This window comes from Setaria viridis, chromosome 3, assembly GCF_005286985.2.
Source record: "Setaria viridis chromosome 3, Setaria_viridis_v4.0, whole genome shotgun sequence".
Classification (NCBI taxonomy): Eukaryota; Viridiplantae; Streptophyta; class Magnoliopsida; order Poales; family Poaceae; genus Setaria; species Setaria viridis.
The window spans coordinates 15,813,312-15,835,077 of record NC_048265.2 but is presented as its reverse complement, the minus strand read 5'-3'; the positions used below and the strand labels follow the sequence as shown (position 1 = coordinate 15,835,077).

The window sequence follows — 21,766 nt, the reverse complement described above, 5'->3', positions numbered from 1 at the left end:
ATCTGCAGATTGGCAGTGGCAATGCCTTAACTTGGAAGCAAAAATGCACTACATGAAGAGCAGAAGCACTTATGCTTCATGCTGCAGTCCAATTTTCAGTTGACTGGAATTTCAGTGGGCTATACTCGAGTCCAATCCACTCAGCACTGAGCCTTCTTGGTCAACTTATACGTGGACTCGTGGAATACTCAACTTAGGCTATTTTCAGCAGAGAGTTTCATATATAGGATTGTGTTCAACATTGCCTCATCATCTACACATATTTTTCTTGATGAATGAAACCATACCTCCAATGCATAGTTTCATAGTTTCATGTCACAATTTCAATAAGGCATAGACATTAATTACAATGCAGTGGTTTGGATAAAAATTTTTGAAATGAAACTTTGTAGTCCTCAGTGGCAGTTCAAAACATTTCATCGTGATAAAACCCATCTCTTCTTTCTCCTCATAAATAGTCTCCCATTTCATCACATTTGCTAACGTGTCACATCATTATACGAATATGCGGATGACCATTTTTGGGAGCTGGTGAACTATAGCTCCACAAATTAAATGCACATGTTTAAACCACTTTATTTTGAAAAACAAACTTCAAACCAAATTTGTGTTGATCTTGGAGAGATGTTCCCAAAAAAATGGATATATATCTTGGCTGGAATAAGCCTATGCAAATTTGGCCTAACCCAATAAAGCCTACCGAGATAGGCCCGGTAACACTGTGCAAGCATGGGTAGAGCAAGCCCGTGAACTCCCCGGGTTTGGTTTAGCCCGACTGGATCGTAGCCAAAAACTCGAGCTCAACGCTGCCTATAGTTGGGTATGGGGCACGAATTTTAGGCTCAAAAAATATATATAGCTTTTTGCCAGCCCGACCCGAGCCTAGCCCAACCCACATTTCAAGTCTATGAATAGCCCTAGAGGAAAAAAAGGGTGCAGCAATAAAGCAAAGAAGAGGAACAACAAAAATTCAAGATTAGTTAAGTTGGAATAATGATTACATATCAAGAAGAAAATAGGAGGAATCAAGCGCAAGGACCAAAATAGTGTTGGTGGACAAATGTGTGTACAACCACAACTGATAGTGGCATTTCACACCAACAAAACTAACCTCGGTTCCAAAGAATGCAAGGGCTGGGAATTTTTAATATATTTGATCCTTTTTATTTAAAAAATTAATAGCAACACATATCAAAACTAAACTTTGAAGAAGTATCACCTTTGGTCACACCAACGTTATTGACCCCTCAACTTAGGTTGTGCCCACCAGAAGTGAGTCACACCAAACATTTTGGCATGACCTAAAACATATTTCCTAAAAAATTAGTTTTACATGTGCTATTATCAAGATTTTATAATAAAGAATGCTAAATAAAAAAATACCACAGGGGCTGCAAAACATACTGTGACAGTTTTCAGTGAGATAATAGCAATTAAAATTAGTGGTACTTCGCTACCCCTTATTATATTTTGGCAGCAAAAAGGAGCATATGCTATTCATCGCTCAATAGATAAGCTCAGATCAAAACTGGGTCTACAGAAAGATAAAATCAAATCAAAATGCGTCCTATAAAGCAGCAAGCAATATTATCTTTTGTATTCCCTTTCAAAAGAAAGCAACGTTATCGTGCACAGCACAGGTATACTATAGTTCTGTTACTGTCATGACCCTTTACTTTTTTAACAGCTACACAGATCCTGCTCACATAGCAAATTGCAAAAAACTTAATTGGAAAGTGACACATGAAGTCCAGGTGAGGATGTTTGATAAACAGAGACACGCAAAAGATTTAGATGGATCAGGGGGATAAATAAAACAGAGGAGCGCGTGACCGGCGTCTGTACAAACTGCATTTTTCTCCTGTAGCTGATGGCTGTTTGCTTGGAGCCTTTGAGAATACAACTTACACATAACACCCGGTCAATATTCTAAATCTAATACTCCCTCCGCCGTCCATACATATTAGTTGCTATTCTGTTTTCCCCCTAACTTTAACCTTTCCATCTTTGATCACCAATTTCTAGAAAATGGTATAGTTTAACATTAGAAGATTTTTCCTTTTAGATTCACTATGGGATGTACTTTCATGATACATAATTTGCATATTCTTAAACTATACGAATTTCTAGAAATTTTTGAAGCAGTTTCAAATTTTTTTTGAAGCGGCTAGAAATTGATAATCAAAGATATAAATACTCAATTTAGGATAAACATAGAACGGCAACTAATTTGAACCGGAGGGAGAATTGAATGTTTTAGCACACAGCTGTACGACTCTTTTTTATGTAATTTTATCAGCAGGACCTAAACTAGTTTATTACTTTATTTCAATTTTTTATATAAGATAACAAAAACATCCGACTCGGTGCATCTTTGGGGGGAAAAAAGGGTCCATTTCGACGGTGAAGTGCGGAGGATCGGAAAAGGAACGAAATGCAAAAGCTTGAAAACAACGTCCTCGCTGTATAGTGTATAGAAAAAGAAAAGGGGGTTTAAGAAGAATGTGTAGCTAGCCGAAACTTGAAATAGTACAAGGCTACAAGCCCTTCATGGCTATTCCCGTCCGACAAGCACCCTGGATGACACCGATGACACAGTACGCCACCACACCCCGGGGCGGCGGGGCCTATGAACGGTAGCCACATCTGACGCGCTCGAATGGTCGTACCACCTCGGCCGCCGGCGACGCCGCAGGCCGCAGCTGCCTGCCCCGCGGCAGCCCGGCACTGCTCACCTATACGCCGCCCGCCGTACGCGCGTGCGTGATCCCATGATCCCGCCCACGTACGCGTACGTACCCCCTACGCCGAGAGAGAGACGCGGACGCGGGCCCCCCCCACGTGAATGCCCGCCGGCCCCCACCCTCCACGCGCCTCCGCCTATCACCCTCACGCCTCTCCGTCCCCTTCACCTCGCTCGCAGCAGCGTTCAGTTCACCTCCCTTTCCTCCGCTCCACTCCCCCCCCGTCGCTCTCCCACCCGCATCCCATCGCGACCCAACCCCGCCCCGGACGCTGCTGGTGCCGCGCGTCTCCACTGATCTCCACGATACCGCGCGCTCGCCCGGCGCCCCGGCTCCGGCCCCGGCCGGCCGGGTGAGCGAGCTAGCTGCATGGATCCCCCGGGGCCAGCCGGGCCGTCCACGGCGGCGGGGGGCGACGCGCAGCAGCACCAGGTCCAGCCGCTGGCGCAGGCGCAGCCGCAGCAGGTCGCGCCGCCGGCGCCGCCGCAGCAGCTGAGCAGGTACGAGTCGCAGAAGCGGCGGGACTGGAACACGTTCCTGCAGTACCTGCGGAACCACCGCCCGCCGCTGACGCTGGCGCGGTGCAGCGGCGCGCACGTCATCGAGTTCCTCAAGTACCTGGACCAGTTCGGCAAGACCAAGGTGCACGCCGCCGAGTGCGCCTACTTCGGCCAGCCCAGCCCGCCGGCGCCGTGCCCGTGCCCGCTGCGCCAGGCCTGGGGCTCCCTCGACGCGCTCATCGGCCGCCTGCGCGCCGCGTACGAGGAGAGCGGGCACCCGCCGGAGTCCAACCCCTTCGCGGCCCGCGCCGTGCGGATCTACCTCCGCGAGGTCCGCGACGCGCAGGCCAAGGCGCGGGGCATACCCTACGAGAAGAAGAACCGCAAGCGCAAGCAGCCCGCGCCGACGACGGGCCCAGGGGAGGCGTCGTCGTCATCGGCCGCCGCGGCAGCAGCACGGGACGCGGCTGCCGCCAGCGGCGGAGGCGGGTCCAGTGGCGGCAGCGCGGCGGCGGCGGTGGGAGCTGCACCGACGACTGGCCAAGCGGGAGGGAGTGGCAGTACTACCGCCGCTGCTGCTGCACCGGCCAGCACATCCCGAGTATAGTAGAATCACTTTGCAAACCATGGTCTATTTGCTTCTGTACGTCTCGCTATACCTCGAGCTTTGCAACATTTGAGCTATTTCTTCTGCCATTTGGTTTCAGCGTCCTTCTTGCTCGATCTTTAGAAATTTCCTCTCTCCCTGCTTGTTCTTGTTTTTTTTGGCTGGATTTCTTCCTGCTCTTTTCTTGAGCTAGCCATTTTCACTATATATGCTGAATTAGCCAGCAGCTACTAGGTCAGTAATAATACATGGAAATTTGGCAAAAATTGTAGTAGCCAGGACGGCCGTCCTTGCTGTTTTGCTTATGTCTCCTGCATACCTATGGTGAGATCAAATAAGCAAGATTTGAGGTTAATTACTGGATCTTCTTGTGTGTTTGAGCACAGGATCTCTCTCCACCTCCTTTGACCGACTGTTTCGTTCTCTATAGTTCTTGGCCTTCCCGGCACATAAATAGTTACATATATGTAAACATACATGCATGTAGCGAGAGATGCCGTAGTACAAAGTACTCGCCCACACACCTCACTTAAATTCCGTGTTGTGCTTATACTGTGCAAATAGGTGCAAATTTAAAGCTTGCATCAATGGTGTTTGTGCCCTCCATCGCAAGCTTCTGGTACAAGCGCTGCCGAATCCACACTGCCACCAATTAATTCTTATCCCAAATCTCCCCGTCGTCCTCCCATTAAGCCAGCCCTGCATCTGCATGCGCTTCTGGCTTAACACACATGCTGATCAGCTAGTTCCATCACTTGACAGTTCAGTGAGCAACTAGGATAATGGCGCGGCTGGTTCAGTCAGTCCCCATGGCTGGACGTACGGAGCTTGCCAAGTGGCCATGCACGACGCAGGCCATGTCCTCCTGCTGGCGGCGTCGTACCTGATAAACCTGAGCGAGAGCGAGGCGTCTTAAATAAAACAGCGGGAGGAGCTCGGATGGAGGAAGAAGATCTGCGGTCGCACTGGTCCCCCGCCGGATTGGACTGACTGTTGGATGGCTTCCGAGAGTCAGGCCCATGGCGCTGACCACACGTGCGCGCGCGCGCGTCCACCACTGTCTCTCTCATCTCTGCGAGGAGGATCTCACTCCCACTGATAACCAAATCATGCAGTCTCGCATCAGCCAGCAGCCCAGCTAGCACACTCTCTCACTGTTTCAGCTAGCTGGATCTGCATGCTTCTTTTCTCCGGATCAGTTTTTTTTTCCCGGCTCCGATCGACGTGCGCGCGCACTCGTCTGCATGGCTGGTGGTGCAACTCGTTCTCCAGATCAGTTTAATATGCACGCAGATCAGCAGTTTTCAGAAAAATTTACAGATCCGAGAGTCAGAATGCGTCAGTTAATTTTGACGATCTGTAACCTCTTTTAACCTTCTGATCTCTCTCCGAATCCCGGTCGCATTCCCGATCTGGCCCTGATCGACCTCATCCCCGGCCGCAGGCCTTTTTTCCCCCCTTGCCGTCCTCGCCTATCCCCCTCTCTCTCTCTCCCATTTGTGTGCAGAGCCATGTTTCTTTTTCGAGGAGAAAGAGGGGCGACAGAGCGGAAGAGGAAGAAGAACAGTAGCTAGCCTTTTTCCTTCCCCACACTTTCTTTCTCTCGCGACGGGACGCGCGCGCACGGTGGGGCCAGCCGCGCCGGCCCCGCGCTGGGCTAGGCCTGCCTGATCGATGGCGAGGAAAGGGAAGCTAATGAATCGCCCCCCTTGTCTTTTCCATCCATGCATGGCCCCTCATCAACCATCACACCCTCCTCTCCAGCCTTCACACCCGTCGACAGATCTCGCTGCGATCAGCTCGATCGATCGGGCTAGCTCTGCACTGTGGCTGAGCACTGTGCTTGCACTTCGCCCCCGGCCCATTCTTTCCCGGAGCATCTCCTTCATTCGCTTGGCGCCATGGCCCCCACCGTGCGAGCTCGCTCGCATTGCTTGCTATAGTGGTGTTGCTCACTGAAGAAGCCCAGCTCCCCGTGTGACTGCTTTCAATTCTCGCATGCCGGGTCTTGTCTGGAATCAATGTGGTAGACCACCACACCTGCCTGCTTCGTGCTCGATCCGCCGATGGAGATCGATCGGCAGCTCGACAGAGTTTTAAATCTTGGCTGGCTGCTATTGTTCACCCAATAATTGAAAAGCGTAAGCTAGGTATGGCTAGATGAAGGATTGCAACAAGGTTAGGGTGGTTGTGCTTTTGTTGCCTTTGATTCTGATCACTGATGATCTGGCACCCAACGTTCCTATACGGCACTGTGGGCCGTACGGAGAGCAGGAGAGGCAGCGGCGGCTAGGGGAATTGTTCTTGGAGAGAGTGACGGCAGGGCAGGCATCATTGGATTCTCGATCTGTGATGATTGGGGCCGTGACATAAAAATTTGCGCCCGTACAATTCGCTGCCGCATATATAGGCTAACGTACAAGCCACCCTTTGCTCGTCGCTTTGTTCTTTCCTGTCCTTGATCTCCTTACATATTTATATATATGTAAAGACAGAGAGAGAGAGAGAGAGATTACTAGCTAAGTAGCTAGCAAACTGATCATCATTGAACAGAAGCATTTAGGTTGCTTGTTTAGTGAAGCAACATGCATTAGACGCGCTTGCATCTATAGTTTATGCTTCATGGCTGTCCTACGTGCAATACCGATCGATCAATGCTGCTGCATTGCATCTTCTTACTGGTGATTGAATAATAGCGATTAGTATGCTATTAGCTAGCCTGTCGTCGTGGTTGCTGACTAGATAAAAATATGCAGGCAAGTAAGTAACATGGGGCCTCTTGTACGGCGGCACTACTTCTATTAGTATCCGGTGCATGCTGTGTCACTGTGGCTGTTGCTAGCGAATGAGGAACTGCACAAAGCTTGCCGATGCTCCCACATCCCGCTGCTATCTTCCTTTTCAGAACCTGCAGCGAGTGCAGGGTGTGGTGCAAACAGTACACGAGTTACTGTGTGTCGGGGCCAGCATGGGATATGATGGACGAAGCTAAGGTAGAACACAGACACGCAGCTTTCTTTGCGAGAATAATCCATAGCAATGGACCCAGGCCAAACCCTGCAGTGCTAGTGTGCTACTACAAGAAATGTTACCGTTTCATTTCCTTCATGAATTCGAGGGGGAGCCACTGAGCCAGCCTGCTGACCCCTACACCTGCTTGCTATCATGACGCTTCTTATTCAATTCACGAGTTGAGTTACAGTAGGAACTGTGATGTGAAACCTTATTAGGGTATTGCAACCACTGCTTGATTCCTAAGCTGATTGGATGGTGCCGTTAGATTGCTTTGTGATAATTAATTTATTCTGATGTTGCTTGGAGATGCAGGTGACTGCGCAGCTATCTCACACTTACAGGACAAGATCGTATCTGGTTATTTTATTGTAAGATAGATACCACCAATAGTAGTACCTGTAAGGAGTATATTAGGAATTCTTTATTATTGTGTTGCTCCAAGGACAATTAAATAGGGAGTAACCCCTCTAGCTAGGGGGCGTTTGGTTCACTTTGCTTATTTTTAGCACGTGTCACATCGAATGTTTAGACACTAATTAGGAGTATTAAACGTAGACTATTTACAAAACCCATTACATAAGTGGAGGCTAAATGGCGAGACGAATCTATTAAGCCTAATTAATCCATCATTAGCAAATGTTTACTGTAGCAACACATTGTCAAATCATGGAATAATTAGGCTTAATAGATTCGTCTCGCCATTTAGCCTCCACTTATGCAATGGGTTTTGTAAATAGTCTACGTTTAATACTCTTAATTAGTATCTAAACATTCGATATGACGGGTGCTAAAAATAAGTCAGAGGAACCAAACACCCCCCTAGTCTGTTGTTTTTTGTTCGACGTCCTAGGATTTGCGCCATCAAATTATTTCTATATTAGAACAATATTACATGATTTATCTTTCAATTGCTACAGAAAAGTAAGTACAGTTTCATTAGCATATTTGGAGAAAACAAAAATTGAACGGAAAAGGACATCGTACATCCATACATATATACAAGAAGGGAGGGAGTAATATCGATCCTTCAAAATATTCTTGATATGAAAAAAAATTGTATAAATACCTCTCCTTTGTTAGTTACTTCCTGTATCATTTTAGCGATGTACAGGAATTTAGGTGGCAATGTGTCAATACTATGATTTGCAAAACGTTTTTCATAGCATATAAGCATTGAGAGCCAAATATAACATGTAAAAGTATGCTGCATCAATGGTGACCACCATTCCATTTGTTTACAGTATACCATCGCACCTGTATGTGCAAATCCAACTGGCAATGCTTATGCATTCCATTATGCTTGTGATTTTCTACTTCAAGCCATCTAGTGGTTCATTTGCCCTATTGTTTTCCCCTAAGATTTGACAGAGATGTGTAATCCAATATATTATACATGCGCGGGTAGGAACTTATTAGTGGCCTGGTACTGCTTCATATCGTATTGCCCCTCACTATCCTTTCAAACTAACAGACTATTATCGTTATATCTTTTTAATTTAACTTTTGATGAAAAGATGCGTAATATCTTTCCATTTATGGGTGCACTGTTAATTCCTCATTGGTAAGCAGTACAGCTAGGTTGCCCCAAGGGAATGATAATGCATGTTGTTTGTACCATTTCATTTTTATTTATTTAGTATATTTGAGAAAATGGAAGTATTTGAGAGGACTGTACTATAGGTTTTTAGCTTTCTATAGGAGGCACGCAGATATAGAATAACCATAGGCCCAAAGCTTAGCCGGCCGGGTTGAGCAGCAGGCAGAATGATTCTCTCTCTCTCTCCAGTGCAGCGAGCACTCAATATCTGCGGAGCTAGCGAATTTAATCGTGGGGCCGGACCGTGTCACCAAGATCATTTCTAATTATTTTCACCAAATTATGCGCTATGATAACATGGTACGGACGCTTTATGGGAGCATAGGAGCAACCGGAAGAATATTTCAGCGTTAGCGCAGTATATATACCCATGGCGTCGTTCACAGCAAAAAAAAAAAAAGTAAAAAAAGATTGCTCGTCACGCAAACAAGAGGGCGTCAGCTAGCATGCTTATCGAATCCCCGTGCGACTGCGTTGCGTGGACAGTTTATATGTTTATCATTGGGATTGGGAATACACAGTAACCTACTGTGTATTGTACTAGTGTTTGCTGTCTGCTCCCTGGGGGCCAAATGAAACTGCTATAGGTAGGTACGGAGTACGTAACGTAACTGGAGCTTGATGTGTGTGCCCTACGTCGTTATTACCAAGATTTCACGATGCTGAAGAAGTGAAAATCATGCTGGGGTACGGTCCGTAATCAGTACACATGCACACATCAGGTCGGGGAGGACGGACGGCTTTGCTGAACCGCGACTGTTATTCACTACGGCCGTCGTCACTGGTACCGCTGCGCCCGAAACACGGGTGTGTACCGGCCGGCCGATCTCCGGGCGCAGCGCCGGCCGGCCGCGTACGGTCCACGGCCACGCCTGGGGTGGCATGCGGGTGATCGTACTACTACGTTCGTCGTGCGCGGCGAGAGAAAGAAACGTGCTGGTGCGCCGCGGCAGCATGTGCCGGACGTGCATTGATGGGTACGTGCTGCTGCTTGGCCGGTACGGTGTTTCTTGATCAGGTGGAGCCGGCCGGCAACAGCGCGTGCAGGAGAGGGAGGGGGCCCGGCCGGTGCGGGTTACGCCTTCAGCAGGGGTGTGCCGACTGCGGCCGACCCCTGCGCTGCACGGCCGCACCCATTCAGCAACCTGCGAGAGCCTGCACGCCCGGGGTCCGGGGTTGCTACAGCCTGCAGAAGTACAGGCGGCACAGAATTCATGGCCTGAGATGTCTGCGGGCTGCCCCATCCACGCTGCCCCTTCCGTTCCCTTCCAGGACGTCGATGGCTCGAAGCCACCCCTGAGCCGCACACTCCTCCAGCTTCCCTCGGCCCTTGATCAAGATCAGATCCTCAGCCCCTTCGTCTCACCTGATCTGCATCCACCACTTCCGATCCCGGTGGCGACCGGACCTTTAGCCTCGCTGCCAAATGCCAAGGACCCAATGTGCCACTGCCTCTCAACCTCACGTGGCCTAGGGCCTTGTTTAGTTGGCAAATTTGGGAGGTGCAAAATTACTGTGTCAGCACTGTAGCACACTGTAGCGTTTCGTTTGTATTTGTGAATTATGGTCCAAATATTGACTAATTAGGCTCAAAAGATTCGTCTCGCAAAGTACAACAAAACTGTGCAATTAGTTTTTAATTTCGTCTACATTTAGTACTCCATACATGTACTGCAAATTTGATGTGATGGGGAATCTTCTTTTTGCATAGTATCAAAGTTGGGAGTTGGGGGTAACTAAACATGGCCTAGGTCAATTCTAAACGGTACCGCCTTTGGTCGGAAATCTGTCACATTCTGACTGATGGGATTTGCCTGCGGCTAGTTGAAGCCTCTGGTCACATCTAAGGTATTAAAGTTTAACACATGTCCATGTTTGATGCTAATTAGGAGTATTAAACATATGCTAATTATAAATAATTAGGCTTAATAAATTCGTCTCGCGAATTAGCCTCCATCTGTGTAATTAATTTTATAATTAACTTATTTTTAGTCTTTCTAATTAGCCTTCGAAGGTTCGATGTGACATAGATTAGACTTTAGCTCAAGGATCCAATCACCCTCTGACAACTTTCTTTGAACGAAAGGGGACCAGAGAGGACTATTTCATAGGGCAGTTTCACAAAGGACTGCTCTCCTGCAATCACAGCAGAAGTGCCGCGCCCTGGCCTCCTCTCCGATTCGTTGATAACTTGATTATACAAGGAAACAGCCAGGAGTTCCTTGTGTCGGAAGATTTGGCATCCCGTTCTTTCTACATTTCCAAAACGATGAGCAAGATTATTACTCCACACAGAGATCGAGCTTTGTGTATCTGTAGGTAACCAGGCAGGAGGTGCTGGATACTAGCGATTAGGTTTCATAGGTTTCATAATCTGAATATGCACAGAAGTAGAAATAACTCCAGGGAGCCTACTAATTTCATAATGTATTAGCAGAGCCGAACCATGAGAACAAAAGGAGCACACGGTCATTGTTTCGAAAAAAAGGAGCACACGGTTATTCCAAAGATTGTAAATGAATGTACAGAAGTTACTGATGAACAAGTATACAAACATGAAACATGTTTCAAGCCCGTGTGCGCATTTGACAAAAAAAGAATGTTTTAGCTCAACTTCTTATCAGAAGTATGTATTTACTGTACCGATAAGTAACCATCTACAACTGACCAGTGTCTGTGGCTCTGTGCCGTATAAAGAATCTATCTGATTAGAACTCAAAGAATCAAAGAATTGTTGTTCGTTGATGACTCTCCTGAAAGTATGATCTATGTCATCCTGATCTGGAAGCTGGTTTACCGGGACGCCAGAAACTCTTTTTAGCAACAAGAAATTGCTGTTTCACAACGACAGTTTCATAGTGCAGAGACTTGAGGACTGGTCGCGTCCTTTTTATCATTTCTATGGTGTCTTTCAGCACAAACCATCTTCCAGGTCTCAGGATCCTGTCGATTTCAGCTGCTACTTCAATGATGTCACACCTGAATAAAAGACACAAATATCACCACAGGTTTCTGACAGAACAGGGGTATGAACAGTAAAGGTTCTGAAGGCGTGCAAATTCACCTGTTTGTAAGACTTGCAACGAGATTACTCATGTGGAGAAGATCATAGGTACGAGGATAGGTGTTGAAAGATTCACACCAGTCATGATATGCTCCAATCAAACCTCTGTTGAAAATAACTGGTAGGGTATCTGGCTGATCAATTGGTACAATATTCATAACCCATAAAGGTTGATCAATGAGTGCTGCTGCAAACCTGGTTCAACACAAGCCTGATAAGCACTCCCATCATTAAATGGAGTCTCCAATTAGTTTGATAGCAATTCATCGTTATGCATACCAGCATGCATCCAACTAAAAATTAAGATCTTCAGTACCAGCGTATCACTAAGTAATATAATTCGATAAAAAGTAACCACTTAAGCCATCACTGAAGCAAGGATAATTCAGTTCAAGCCTTCATGCTATGGTCTATCACGAATTATCAACATCTCACTAACAAAAACCTTCAGATTGAAAGTCAAAAGCCTCTTGTCACATTTCTGTTAATTCCCTGGTGCTCAATGTACCAGAAATAATAGAAAGATACATGATGCATTATGAGCATTAATATTTCCATGTCATACAGAGTAAATTTAACTAGTTAAGAGAAGTAGCAGCAGAAATTCATCTTTACTTACCCTCCAAAACCAGCATTCATGTCCATTATATTACGAATACTTGACCAATTAAGTGGGAAGTCGCTGAAATATACTTCTGAAACAACCTGTTTCCAATACTCTGTATCAGCCTCAAACGCCTCTTTGTTAGAAGCAGAATCACCAGGCACACTTGCATATCTGACATTAAGTCTTTCAGGCCATGGAACAGGCCAGTTGGTTCTTTCATCCAAACTGGAGGCGGAAGTTGTGAAAATGCAACTATCGAGAGGAGCGTACCTGCAAAAGGAAAGATAATAAGGGCAATTGGTATACATGGCATTAGACAAACTGTGGCATCCATTATTTATGTTATCTACATCTATAGACAGGACAGGATGTAGATGGCATACATCAACGCTATTTGTCAGTGAACCAGTATAGTCATAATCAGAAATAGGCAATTGGAGGCGACAAGACCATTTCCATAAGATGTGACCTACCAAGGAAAACGTGACCCATCTGTCTTGGAGCATAGAGGGGGTTCATTGCTTTTTCTCTCAGCATAGCAAGAATTTGATGTTGGCTTTTGATATATAACAACTGCAATTCCATTGAGAACTTGAGATTTTACCACTGTTCTCCAGCAGATTGATTTAGTCAGAGTAACCATTGCTGCACATGCAGAAAAGGACATTTCAATCAGCATGGAGAAATATTCACCATATAAATGATAAGATTCAACCAAAATTGAGGATGTTGAATAGCAGTTCTCAAGCGAATATGACAGCCACGAACCATTCCAGTCATCCTGGTCTCTTTTTTCTTGACGATACACAGGGGTTGCAGACCAAATGAAATAACCTCCAGGCCTTAGCACTCTATTAAGCTCCAACAACGGTTTTCCACCTGCCATCCAAAGCAGCAAATTAGTTAAGCAAAAACTTTTCAATGTGAATAAAGAATACACTATACAACAGAACAGAAAAATATAGATACTACAGTAGTTTGGCTGCTTATGAATATTGTGAAGAAATAGAATACTTACCATTTGCATACCAATGGACCCTGCACCTTGCACAGTGTACAACATCAAATGCATTATCAGGAAACGGAAGCTTTTGTGTTCCTATCACTGCTAGAAATGCTGGAATTCCACGCTCTAATGCAAACTGTATCTGAGCTTCATGCTCATCTTTTGGGGCAAATGACATAGTAATGACATTCCTGTCAAGCAAGTATCCACCAAAGCTGGCAACACCACATCCAACATCCAAGACAGTTCTTGTATGCGTTCCCCAATGAATGGCGGGCATAGTCTATAGAGGAAGTTTATCAAAAGGAAGTTACAAAACAAAAAGGAAAAAGAAAAAGAAAAAACAGTAAGTTCTTATGAAAACTGATGGCCTAATACTTAAGAAACGCCATCATAAGTAACTTTTTTTTATAAATGCAAGTGCACCCTTTATGGTAAACCCTTGAACCCTGAACAGTGAAGACTAGACAGTGAATATACTGAGGATTAGCAATGAAATTGACCTAAGGATATATATATATATATATATATATATATATATATATATATATATATATATGAGCATTGGCACTATCTGTTTTATAAATATATACAATGCACGCAACTCACTAGGCCATCAAACTACTTGATGGATTTTCTCAGCAGAGTTAAGCTGAGTCTCAACATAGAGAAAAGTGATATGGTAATGTTTACCTGTTCAATAAACTGGATGTATCTTCCCACACCGTCTTTGAATTGAGTTCCACCTCCAGGGAAAACAAGATAATCACCAGACCTTGTAACCCAGTTCTGATCCTTCTTATATTCCACCAGCTTTGGGTGAGGGACATTGTTGTACCAAATCTGGATTTGCAGTGAAGTGAAACACAATCAGATAGTCAGTTGCCTAATACTCCCTCCATTCAGAAATGTTAGACATATTTTGACAGAGGAAATTATTAAGAGGAATTAAGAAACATATCGATAAAGGAGCCATTAGCTGATGTCAATTATCTTTTTCCCGACAGAAGATTTCAGTGATTGAAAGTAGTTCCTAGAAAGCCGAAAATTATTTATCAAAGGGTTTAAGAGTCCATGTGCAGAAAGAGTATTCTCTGTATCAATGCTATATACTAGAGATTGATGATCCCCAGAGGTATGCTCTGTGCAGCATAGGTATAGCAACTTCAAAAACAGAGAACGTTCTTAGTTTGTAGTGCAAATCGAGTATTCTAATATGAGAATCAAAAGGTTTTTTTGGGGTCCCAATCATTGGCATGTGGTTATCACACTAAAATATTACTAGCATCGCTAGCAGCCCAACCAAACAACCATCCTAATGATCATGATTCATGAGCGAAGCATCATGTAAGCAAAAGAGCTACCAATACTATAAGCGAATAAATCAAAGGGGATCAACAACCAGAGGCACTTCCCTCCCTTACCGACAAAGGCAAGCGAAGCTATCGCGGGAGGTCCTCACCATGTCACGGCTGCGCGGCCACGGCACGGGCATCCGGTACCCGAACGGCAGCGGCACCAGGCACCTGGGCCGCGGCGCCACGGGGCAGTGGCGCTCCCGGTGCTCCATGTGCCGCCTCGACCGCAGCGCCTTGATCGCCCGCACGTTGTCCAGGCACGGGATGTAGTCCGTCCACGACACGCCCCTCCCCAGCCTGCTGCACGTCTCCCACCTCACGCTCACCGGCGGTTCCTCGCCGTCCCCATCTGTCCCCGCCGCGGCGACGCTTGTGCCCGTCTTCCCTTCCGCTTCCGCCTCGACACCCCTGGCGCCGCTGCTGTCGTCTGCTCCCGGCGAGCCGCTGGCGCCACGGGCTTCCGTGGCTGTTGGCTGCGATGCCTCCGCTTCGGCGGTGGCGAGCGGGCCGGCTGGTTGCGAGTGAGGTGGGCTTCCGCGGGTGGGTACTGGGGTGAGGCTCTGCTGCTGAGGCGAAGGTAGGGAGGGGGCTGAGGCCGAGACGCGGGAGGGGAGGAAGGCCAGGGATCCGGGCGAGGGGTCGAGGAAGAGGAAGAGGAGGACGATGATGGCGGAGATGAAGAGGAAAAGCGAGAGCGAGACGAGGAAGGGCCGCCTCGCGCGGTCGGAGGACGGGACGGCCATCGCCGCTGCGGTGTGGTGCGAATTGTGATCTGGTCGGGGAGTGCCGGAGTGGAGCCACACCGGAGGAGGGGGGAAGAAGAAGGCGGCAGTGGTGGTGGGGTTCGGCGGGTGGGTGGGTGGAGTGGAAGTGGAAGCGGACCGTCGCGGCCACAGCTGCTGCGTTGGCTGCCGCGGTGGAAGATGACGGGCGGGTGGGTGGATGGTGTACGTCGTTTTCCAATGGTGGTGGCAACGAGCTTTTGGTTTGTTTTTGTTTGAATTTTTGCTACTGAGTTTGTTAACATTTGTGTGATCTAGAATGGTGTTCAGCTCTGATTTCTGAAGGTTAAGGCCAGAGGAGTAGGAGTAGTTCGTAACGGCTGGTGAGATGTTGAGTTGATTGATGTTTTTTTTTAAAAAAGGAACAGCTCATCTAATTGGCTGTTTTATTAGATCAGTAATCTATTTAAGTTTGCTAATCAGTTTTGATTCCCGGTTGTGAGCTTTGACACTGCGATTTCTCATAACATCCAAGCAACCATTCACCCAGGCCATATGTCCATCAGCCCGTGCAATCATTGTGACAGAAACAATTAATTACTCAGTGTAACAGAATGAATCGTACGAGAACCGAAGGCAAAGTGTAACTGCTACAGTACTTGCTCCACCAAAACTCCGTAGGTGTCAGGACTACTACTGTTGTTGCGTCACCTAAAGTCTAGTACAGTACATGGCCACGCACCTGAAATCCGTAGGTGCTTCACCCTTACAACTGAAGTGGTCTGTCAGTCACTGCCGCTAGGAATGTCGGAGGGCCAAGATTCAGTGACAGGAGCTAAACAGAAACAAACAAATAACCCTACATGTTCCTCCGTGAGGCAAAATTTTTTGGAGCATCAGTCACTAGATTGGAAACTATCTGATCAGCGATTGTGCGCGCTGCTGGCGCTGGTCCTCCTCCAACTTTTCTTTGGGCGAGAGCTTGTCGCCGATCAGTGTGACCTTCCAGCAGTCCGCTTGGAGGATGAAAACCGAACCAGCTTTTGGTACGACTGCAGGTTCGAAATAAGCCACTTAGAAGCTCTGCAGTTGGTGTAACAGAATTTTACATGTCTTCATGCGAATAGATATCAATGACAACAAGCCTCTGGAGCCAGATAGGTTATCTGACAAGTGACAATAACATTGATGCATTTGTAACGAGATGAAAAAAAAATCATCGCCGCATCAACCTCTGATGATGAGGATTTCAAATTCAGGATGATACAGGTGTTGAGAGAGCCTCTATTAGAACTACTATGTTATTTCTTAACAAATCAAGAAGAATGATTTAGCAGTGCTCGCAGTAAATAGAAGCTAGCAATAGAAAACCAAGGCTGAACAATCACTTTAAGAGCCATTTTGACACACAAAACAAAATACAACCTATACAAGTAGTTCACAGCACAGCATAAAGAAGAGAAGGAAAAGTACCTCGGAAATGATTGTCCTCTGATATAATTCCAAAAGTCTCTGCAGTATCCCGAATCATAATGCCACTTACACCTTGATATGAAGCAGCTTTGCATTCTGCCACTGGATACCACAAAGCCACATACAACATGACCGAGTTAAAGAAAGTCAGAAAGAAGGAACAATCCAGCGTGCAACTAGTTCGAGCATATGAATCACCTATTAGAAGGGCCCCGTGAAGATCTGCAGAAAGGAGGTTTTCGGACAATTGCTTTTTCCTGTGGGGAAGACAGGGTCACAGGGCATGCTATTAGCTCATATAAGGGACAGAAAAGGCACCATGATGGATTCAGGTACAAGTTTTCAAAAAACTCGAGTTGATCTCCTGCTCTGATTGTGCTTGTTTTGGGCTTATGGCCCTCAGGCTCATATTTTCTATCTTGATTTTAATTGTTCGACTCTTCAAGTTTGTTAATATTTCATAAAAGTGCTTATAGCATTATACTATAATTAATAGTCTCTCACAACACTGTTAATGGTACCAAATGTCCGGGCAAATTGCCCCTAAAGTTAGTACTTAGTAGGTTTCTGTTCAAGGAGCTGCTAGGGTCTTTGAGTGGTCTCAGTGTTGTTAACACAAGAAAGTGCACAGTAGTATATTTGATTATTTCTTACTATTTAATACGGAAGACAGCCTGCAATTGAGATCCATTGAAGTTCTACAATCAACCTAGCACTACAGCATTTTATAAAAACTAATTAAATCAGAGAATTAAGATCAAGAGATCAAAAGCAGCAGAACATTCAGAGTTTAACTGTCTTTTATTTTGTTGAAGCACAAGACAGAATGGGATCTTATTTTCCACGGAAAGAAGAACAAAAAGATAGATAAAAGATTCAGAATAACAGATAGAATAATAGTGTAACATCATACGGGGTAATTTTTGTAAGCTCTCTGATATATGTCTTCCACATCTCATGCATTGGCTTATAGAGGTCATACCTGCAAGACCAAGAATGACGTGTAAAAGAAGTGATGATTCCAAAGGTGATAACATATTATGTGGAGAGTTGAGCAAAGATATAAACTTTAATTTAGTTGTTATTTGTAACTCTCAAGGAACTCAGTTTTAATATCGTTCATATCATAAAAAGAAACCAAAAGATAAAATGATCTTTTGGTGGTGATTGGTCATTTTAAGGGCAACTCTCGAACAAGACTTACTTGTGGAATGTACCATCTAAATCAAATGAACCACATTTCTTATGTTGCTTCAAAGACATGTGCTGTTTTGATCGCTTTGAGTGAATCAACAAAGATCTTGCTTGGGCATCCACTAGTCTAGGACCCCTCTGAACATAGTTATCCAAAAGGATCCCCTTTTCCATCTTTAACTTTTTGGCTCCCTTGGTAATTTTCCCAGAATCTCCACCTTTCTGAATTATGTCATATATAACACTGTGAACAACCTCTGTGCTATCAAAATCCTACACCAAAGTTCACAACAGTAAATATGAGAGGTTTTTCATCACAAATAACGGTAAATTTGAGACAGACAACCCATATCACAGGAATATTTACCGAAATGCCATCTTGGAGCAAATTGTCATGAAGGGAACATGAAAGTTCAGCATACACAGGGTTGATTTCTTCACCTACAAAGTTCACAAGTATTTGTTACATAGCCTTGCACATGAACACAGAAAGGTAGGGAGGTTACCTGAGGATGCAGAAGATTTTTGTTGACGACTGCAGCTGGAAAATGCTACACCTAAAAAGGAGGCAGCAGTATGATAAAAAAATAGACACAAACAAAAACTTGCATGGTTGCATCATAAAGAAAAATGACAAAACTGAACCTTTATGAGACGAGGGCAGGGCAGATGTTTGACGAGGAGTGACTTCTGGAGCTTTGCCTTTCCTTGGCGTATCAAATTTAGGCTTCGGGGCATCAAAATTGTTCCTCTTATGGCTCTTAAGCTGTTCATCTTGTAATTTCTTGGCTTTTGCAGCAGTATACTGTTGCTTAAGGGCTTCTAATGTGCGCTTCTTCTGATCAGTGACAGTTGACATTGGTCCTTTAATAAGCAGGATCTGATACCGAAACAACTTAGTACCTTAACAGCATAATAAACATTCCAGAATAGTTGCAATCTATGCAGCACGGATACGGATACGCGTATCGGTATTGGAAGGATACGGATACGCAGATACGGCAATTTCTTAAACAACCCGATACGCGGATACGTTTTAACTATTTTTTTAATAAATAAATAACAATGCATATTAAATTGCAAAATAGATGTTCAAATTCAACATAGAGACATTTAAGGTCTATTACACTGAGAATAACATGATAGCAGGTTCTAATTTAGGAGAGTTTGGGAGCCTGGGACTGCAATCAATCAATATAAACTCATATCCAGATTCTGGAGATTGGCCAATTATCATCGCGTTACCTCCTACTTGCAATCTATATGCTACTATTCTCCAAGCAATTGTATTTGAACCAGTTAAGTATTGAAAAGAAAGGATAATCAACAACTGCGCAATAGCCAACATTATAAAGATCACACTGCCCCTGAACTTAATCCACCATCCATGCTTGCATGGGCCCTTATTCTGTAGACTATGGATTATACTTCCAAATTGCCTGGATACACTACACAGAAAATGTAAATCTCTATGCACTTTACGGATGCTATGCTACCATTACTGGGAGGAACTCACGGTTCACGGGAGGCCTGCACTACCACTATCGGAGGAAGTCACGCACCTGAACAGGGCTGGGGCTCCTTACGCGGAGGCCGACGGGAGTAATCACGGGCGGACGGAGGCCGACGGGAGGCAGCCTGCGGCCGGCGGGAGGCGGCCTCGCGGCCCGTGGCCGCGGGAGGCGGACGGCGGCTGGCAGGAGGCGGCCTCACGGACGGCGGCTAGCGGACGGCGGCCGACGAGAGGCGGAGGCGCTGCGTCAGCCGTCAGGTCGAGCGGGAGGATGCGGCGATGCGCTGCGTGAGGGGGCTGCGCGTGGGAGAGCCGACGCCCGACGGGTCACGGGAGTAGGGCAGGAGGTGGGATGTGCTGTGATGTTGGGCCGGCTGGGCCGAATCCAGGCGCGGAAACGTTTCCGATCCGAAGTTTTCGGCCCATTTAATCGGGGATACGTGGGTACGCCACGGATATGTATCCGGAGCGTATCCGTATCGGACACGTATCCGATACGGGATACGGTCCCCAGGTGGAGTATCCGTGTTTCGTAGGTTGCAATTGCGGAAGCACAACCAGTCCTAACTATAATCTGATACTGAAACAAGCTGGTACCATAACGAGCATGACACAGAGCTGAGGATAGTTTCAGTTGCATGCCAAATCTTTTAACTGCCACCAAACCAGACTACTGCTGAACTACCAGTAGACAAAATTAATCAAACGGTCAAGGTAAGTTTTGGAAGACATGGGTGCCACCAGAGTTTTTTTCTCACGGCTAGCAATCCAAGACCAACTATGGACGTCTCTGACTCTGACCACCTCACAAGACGAGGGTGAGAACACAGTCCCACATGTCCATTGTGCAGACAAGAACCAGATCTTGTGCCAAGCGGGAGACCCAAGATTATAACCCAGAGTATGCCTAGCCCTAAGCTAATACTACAATATGCAATTCCATATAATCAGGGGCAGATCTAGGACCCGGGCTGGGGGGGCTGCAGCCCAGGTCCAGCCCATGCAATCCCTTTGTATATATATGTGATGTTTACTGGTCAGTCCATGAGATATATCTAGCTAAAGAAGGAAAAGCCCAGGAGGCTAGCATTAGCAGTCCAGGAGCCTCACGTCAAGCTATCGAGCCGCTCTTGGCGTCGCTGCTTTGGTCATTTGCGTAGAGCCTCACATGTTCAGCCCGGGGCTTGATCCAATTCTGGCTCCACCCCCGGATATAATGAAAAATACAATGCGGTAACACAACTATAAAATGTGCCAAGCAATTCAGTATACAAGTATAAAATAAGTAAAAGTACGATAATATATTTAAAAGGTTATTCAACAAATAAGTGCGAAAAGACAATACAATGTCTTAGTTCTTCATGGCACGACTTTCTAACAATAGTAGCAAAAACAAATGATGATTTCAGGCGACCTATAAATCTCAATCAAAGCTACCTGGGACAGCAAACCCATGACAGAAGAACAAACTGTAGAAGCAAGGATACGCACAGCGGCACTAATTGGTACATCTAAACACTAAAGCATCATTTCTTTGACCCAGAATAGTCTAGATCGATCCGAATTCCAAGCCCAACTAGAGCACAGCGCCACAATGTGCACGAACAGGCAGGAGCAAGAGCAACAACAGATGAACTGATGAAGCTAAACTGGACTACAGGCACCAAATTAATAAAATCAAACGAAGCAAGCAGGAATTGTAATCCGGAAGAAGTTTGGGTACAGCAGCAGCAGTACCAGTGGTAGCCGCACGGGGCGCCGGACGGCGCGGGCGCACAGCTGGGGCGCGGGACCGCGGTAGCCCGTTCGGCCGCGGGGCGTCTGCGGTCGTCCGCCGGCCGGCGCGGCCGGCACGACGCCGGCGCTCGGGGCTGCGCCGCTGCGGCGCGGCGGGCGCTGGCGGCTTCAGCGGCCTGGAGAATGGGGCGGCGTGCCGGCGTATGTCGAGCGGGCAGGCGGCGTGCGTCGGGTGCCGTCTGGCCGAGTCGGGTTCCGAAGCTTTTCCGTTTCGCGCACTACGAATTGGGTATTGGGCTCCGGCCTGTGGGCTGACGCGCGCTACTAGAATTTATCTAGACCCAAGCTGTACTAGGAAGTTTTCTAGGCACAGCTGTTGTCGAGCGAGCTGCGAGCTTGCCTGAGCTTTTTTCGAGTGGTAGTTACTTTTTTTTTATAAATTGCACCCACCGTATATCAACCGTAAAATGTTCAATCCACTGTAAAATATTCAATCTAGTTCAATAACTTGATAGATGGGTGCATAACTTGATAGATGGGTGCAGATCGATAAAAAACTTGTAAAAGGCTCAATTTAGTGCAATAACTTGGCAAATTGATACATCCGCAGTCCAAATATTATAACATGT

The 21,766-nt window shown here is 46.2% G+C and overlaps 3 protein-coding genes across 6 annotated transcripts; 1 reads left to right on the top strand and 2 right to left on the bottom strand.

Annotated features, from left to right (window-relative positions):
* Positions 1-2,912: 2,912 nt before the first annotated feature.
* On the top strand, positions 2,913-4,206 carry LOC117847515 (protein G1-like7). Its single transcript, XM_034728728.2, has one exon. The coding sequence runs from the start codon at positions 3,114-3,116 to the stop codon at positions 3,849-3,851; it is 738 nt and encodes a 245-aa protein (XP_034584619.1). The 5' UTR covers positions 2,913-3,113; the 3' UTR covers positions 3,852-4,206.
* A 6,805-nt stretch (positions 4,207-11,011) lies between these two features.
* On the bottom strand, positions 11,012-15,365 carry LOC117848525 (probable methyltransferase PMT23). Its single transcript, XM_034729958.2, has 8 exons — positions 14,603-15,365; positions 13,834-13,983; positions 13,153-13,423; positions 12,903-13,013; positions 12,608-12,779; positions 12,147-12,404; positions 11,528-11,722; positions 11,012-11,442 (listed from the first exon to the last, which is right to left on the bottom strand). The coding sequence occupies exons 1-8, from the start codon at positions 15,239-15,241 to the stop codon at positions 11,235-11,237; spliced, it is 2,004 nt and encodes a 667-aa protein (XP_034585849.1). The 5' UTR covers positions 15,242-15,365; the 3' UTR covers positions 11,012-11,234.
* A 433-nt stretch (positions 15,366-15,798) lies between these two features.
* LOC117848526 (ribonuclease MRP protein subunit POP4) lies at positions 15,799-21,099 on the bottom strand. 4 transcript variants are annotated; one of them, XM_034729961.2, is made up of 9 exons: positions 19,450-21,099; positions 18,533-18,767; positions 18,394-18,444; positions 18,255-18,328; positions 17,898-18,160; positions 17,607-17,675; positions 16,892-16,950; positions 16,694-16,789; positions 15,799-16,303 (listed from the first exon to the last, which is right to left on the bottom strand). In XM_034729961.2, the coding sequence occupies exons 2-9, from the start codon at positions 18,744-18,746 to the stop codon at positions 16,080-16,082; spliced, it is 1,050 nt and encodes a 349-aa protein (XP_034585852.1). In that variant the 5' UTR covers positions 18,747-18,767; positions 19,450-21,099; the 3' UTR covers positions 15,799-16,079. The 4 variants fall into 4 exon arrangements, with proteins under 4 accessions (XP_034585852.1, XP_034585851.1, XP_034585854.1 ...); XM_034729960.2 differs by having other exon boundaries at positions 16,694-16,795; positions 19,450-21,095; XM_034729963.2 differs by having other exon boundaries at positions 15,799-16,272; positions 19,450-21,095.
* Positions 21,100-21,766: the final 667 nt, after the last annotated feature.